Here is a 4,800-nt window from a genome sequence, read left to right as displayed (position 1 = left end):
AGTTTTCAGTTTCTTTTTTTTTTTTCCAAAGGAATGACAATTTTATATCAATTTCAAGGGCATTTGGGCTTCATTCTGGGTAGATAAGGTACCAAAGATAAGGTATCCTTCTGTATATTAAAAATATACAGATATGTGTAGGCTGAATTAAACATTGGCTGACATCCAAAGGAGGGACAATTGTCTGACCCAGAAAAGATTGCTGTTTACACTTTGACTCCTGAATGTAATAAGATATTGGGGTAAGAGGGAAGTATTTATTTTTGCTTTAGTGATTTATACCAGTTTGACTAAAATCCTTAGTAAGAATAGCCAATTAAAGTGTCACAAATCTTGAAAAAATCAGTTCAGTGAACAAAGAACACTGGATAAGAAGTCTAGAGAGCCGGGTTCTAGTCCTGCCTTTATAATTAGCTGTATAATCTAAGGCAAACCATTTAATATCTCTGGATTCGGTTTTCTCATTTGCAACTTCCTACAAAATCCTGGGTGCAGAGGGGAGACTACTTTACTTACTCTGGGAAATGATGAAAGGCAGACCCTGCATAGGAGGCTGGATCACTTTCTTCACCAGCAGACAAGTCAGGATGACTACATTCTGAAACCAAAAAGTGCCATGAAGACCTACAGAAAAAATTATGTTTCCGTGAAAAGGGACTAACTGAGCAGAACTTTACAGAGGGGCTATTTGATGTTTTTAAATATGAATAGGATCTAATAGAAAAGGAAAAGAAGCACCATAAGAAACTTTATGGTGCACACAGGGCTGCCAAATTTTTATTGCATCTGTAAACACCAGCATAAACATAACCACCATCACAAACATTATCCTTCTGAAAAAAAAAAAAGAAAGAAAGAAAAAAGAAAGGAATGTCTAAACCTCTCCAACAAATGTCAACAGACAAACTTACACCAAGATATTTAATTTTCCAAAGTCATATGTTAGGGAATTGGGAGAAAATTCAATAAATATTAACTCAAAATTATTCTACTTTACAGTAAAACTAAAATCTATTTTACTCATTTTTTTAAACAATTGTTCTTTTAAAATAAAGACAAAAATAAAATAAAATTAGGATAAGAACATCTGTGTGCATGTGGGTGTGTTCAAATACCAAAACAGCATAAACATCAGTATTTCATTAAAAAGAATTATGAAACAGACTCAATAGCATCCAACACACCATATTAACTCTCATAACTGCACCTGGCTTTAATTACTCTCTTCTTGGAAAATTGTTTCCATTTATTTTGTACTTGCAATCTCTTTCACCATCTCAAAGCATCTCCACCATTTCTCCTCTACTCTAAGGCTATGGGGGGGACCAACCTATCAGCAGGCTGGCAAGGATGAAAGGTCTAGACCACATGTGACAGGGCCATCTTTGGACAGGTAGGCAAAACTAATATTTCAGCTGACCTCTGAATGGTCACTATTTAATTGTGATTTGTGCAATTAACTAAGATCAAAGCGAATTTACAGACAGTTATGTAAACTTTTCCACAAAGAGAAAAAATTGTTAATTTGTTCACTGATATAATGTAAATAAATAAATAAATAAACCAAAAAAAATTTTAGTGGAACGCAGTTCACTTATACACATACACACACACACACAACTAAAATTAAAATGCTACATTATTCCATGAAATAAATAAATATATCTAGATATAGATATAGAGACAAAGATAGATATGTATCTCAAGGAAATTGTCAAATTCTACAAATCAAGGCTCTTTCTTTCTTTCTTTCTTTCTTTTTTAGAGCCAGGTGTTAAATACTTAGCAACACACCACTGGTTGCAGACCACCAACTGCATTTCACTAGTTATTTATGGGTCTCAGCTTACAGTTAAAAGGACACTGAATAACATATAGTTTCCAGGACTTAGAACCGCCCCTACCCCTGCCATAAATGTTAGTTTTCTTCTTAGCTTCCTCCTCCCACCACTCTGATTCAAACATGTATGTGCAAATATTAAGCAAAAAAAAAAAAACCCACAACTTTTTGGTATATATTTACATTTATTAAAAATCAGAACACAGGGACGCCTGGGTGGCTCAGTCCATTGAGTGGCTGACTCTTGGTTGGGTTCAGCTCACGTCATGATCTCAGGGTCGTGAAATCCAGCCACCAGTGAGGCTCCACACTGAGCATGGAGTTCGCCTGGGATTCTCTCTCTCCCTCTCCCTCTGCCCTACCCCCGCTTGTGTGTGCACTCTCTCTCTCTTAAAAAAAAAAAAAAAAAAAAATCAGAACACCAATGAGTAATACAAAATGTGGATGAGCCCCAGGAAGGAAGGGAGCACTGAGTAGAATTATCCTGCAAATGAACAGAAACTTGCCAGCGACTATGATTAAGATGATACATCAGTGAAAACGCGAGTGAAATCCGTGGCCTCCGATATGCAGTTGCCCTTCTTTCCTTTAAGAAACGTTTAACTACACCACAGTAAAATCTAGTAAAGGTTTAACTGTCCGCTAAGGAACAGAAAGTGAGTGGAAATATCACAAAAAAGTGCTAGTGGTGGTAAGAGGGGGCAGCAGCCCTCAAGCTCAGCTTGTGCCCTGATCCCTTCCAAATGGGGTAAAAGTCCTGTGTGTCCTCTTCACACCATTCCAGACTTTTCCTCATCTTCTCTTTATCTTTCTTTCTTCTTCTTTGTTTTTCCTACCTAGAAGTAGTGGGTATATCAAGTATTCTGAAAAAGAGGGATTTGGGGTTCAAAGAGAAGATTCCTTTTTTTTTTTCCTCAAGTCTTAGAAATGAAAAGCTTCCCATGGTAGCCAAAAGCGTGTGGTGCGTGTGTGTGCACGCACACACACACGCTTTAAGTGACTTTATTCTTCTAAGTTCCAGTCCTTTTGCCTCAATTCACTCACACAGAAGAAGTTTATTCAGTTTCTTTTTGAGTAAACAAATTAGTATTATGGAAATGTGAGCTGAAAATTTTACCTAGTAAAATGTACTTCAGCGCTCTGCGAAAACCAGGGATAGAAGAAACCGTATATTAAGGGATTACATGTGGAGTTAAAATAACCAAACCATGTCAAAGCATCAAACAAAACCACAGGAGTAGAGAAGCCCAAAAAGGGATCCAATAAAATTGTGAAGAAACAGGGAAACCAACATAATAAGAAAACACCCATCACTATTCCTAAAGTTTTGGCTGCTTTTTTGTCTTTCCTCATTTGGTTATTTTGATCTTCTGGCAAGTTATTGGTTACACAAGGATGTTTTCTCAATACTGCAAAAATCTTGTCATAAATCCCCACCATCACAGACCCTGGAGTGAAGAAACCTGCCATAAACAAGGTGGTCCCCCATAGCTTGTTGAACATCACTGGACAGGAACTGGAACAAGCCACCAAGATATCATAGCCTTCTATCCCATTGGCATAGGCCTCGGAGAAGGCCACCCCAAAAGCAAATGCTCCGGGAACCAACCAGCAGAGAAGTAGCAACCACTTAATGAGGGGAATTGTTATTTTCGTGGAATGATGTAAAGGGTAACAGATAGCATAAAATCTATCAATGGCCACTGAGCAAAGATGGAAAATGGACGTTATGCTAAGCATCAGGTCAAAACTATAATGAATCTTGCAAAATGTAAGCCCAAAATACCAGCAAGTCTCCACTGATCTGACCATACTATAGGGCATGATGGTAAGCCCCAGGAGGAAATCAGTGACTGCTATGGAGAGGATGAGGAAGTTGGTTGGTGTGTGAAGCTGCTTGAAGTAGGAAATGGAAATGATCATGGCAAGATTACCAAGCACCGTGATGAATATGGCTCCTGCCATAAATGAATACATAGCTGCTCGGACACCCAGTGGCCTTTGATTTTCTGGGCAAGATCCATTTCCATATCCAGAGCAATCCAGTATTTCCTTCAGAAGAAGCGAGAACACATGAAATGTTGTTAAAGTTTTCATAGACAAACTCAAGAAAAATATAGAAGACTCAAGGAAGATATTTAATTTATGCTGAAATATTAGTTATAATCTTTCTCATTTATTTATCCTAACCTTTATTTGCAACTTCATAGAATTTTAACCTGAGCTTAAATGATCATTATTTACTTTATACTTTCCTAGGTACAAATTATACCACCAACATTTTGTAAGCTCTTACTTTACTCCAGGGCCAGAAATTTAAAAAAAGGAAGAGAGGAGGAAGAGAAAGAGAAGACTGGGAGGAGAGGTGAAGGGGAAGAGAAGAAGCAACAAGTTCATTATCTAATTCATATTCCTTATGTTCATAGAAAGACTAGATATGTATTAAACAATACATTCACTTCTTCCTCAAATAAGTCTGGAACAAATAATCAGATTTTATTTGATTCAGGTCTACTGCCTTGTGGGACCAGGTTATTATCATTTGAAAATTGTTCCATTCATGTGTTGTGTTATTTTCATGGTGTTTTGATTTTGTTCTTACCAAGGTTGTTTGCAAGGGAAAGAGTCATTTAAGGATGTCTAATGATCTAGTAGAACATCTTTAGCCAGTCATGGAGCCTTGACAAGCATCTCACCAGCCAGAGCAGCTCAATCAGACATGGGCAGAGGACAAAGTTGGACCACCTTCACTTCTTTGTGAAGAGCAAGCTCCCCTCCATGGTGCTTCCCCTCAGAGCCTCAGGCAATGCAAAGCAGGAAAAAATGAAAGCCTGATGTTTCAGTATGTGGGTCACATAGAGAGCTAGGAACAGATGGTAAGTGAGCTTTAGGACAACAAGCCATCTCCACTCCCTTCTTGTGTTGGCCCAGTATCTTCATTCTGCATATAAAAATCTGCA

The 4,800-nt window shown here is 37.8% G+C and overlaps 1 protein-coding gene across 1 annotated transcript; it reads right to left on the bottom strand.

The window, feature by feature from the left end:
- Positions 1-2,953: 2,953 nt before the first annotated feature.
- LOC102744540 (trace amine-associated receptor 2) lies at positions 2,954-4,281 on the bottom strand. The gene has a single exon (XM_006752451.3). The coding sequence runs from the start codon at positions 3,935-3,937 to the stop codon at positions 2,954-2,956; it is 984 nt and encodes a 327-aa protein (XP_006752514.3). The 5' UTR covers positions 3,938-4,281.
- Between the last annotated feature and the right edge of the window lie 519 nt (positions 4,282-4,800).

The sequence above is a fragment of the Leptonychotes weddellii genome, chromosome 8 (genome assembly GCF_054177405.1).
Source record: "Leptonychotes weddellii isolate Sample4059 chromosome 8, ASM5417740v2, whole genome shotgun sequence".
NCBI lineage: Eukaryota > Metazoa > Chordata > Mammalia > Carnivora > Phocidae > Leptonychotes > Leptonychotes weddellii.
This window is presented reverse-complemented; position numbering and strand designations above follow the sequence as displayed.

What these genes read in the sequence shown, in the direction of transcription:
- LOC102744540 (XM_006752451.3), bottom strand. Translation starts at nt 3,937, where the DNA reads ATGAAAACTTTAACAACATTTCATGTGTTCTCGCTTCTTCTGAAGGAA.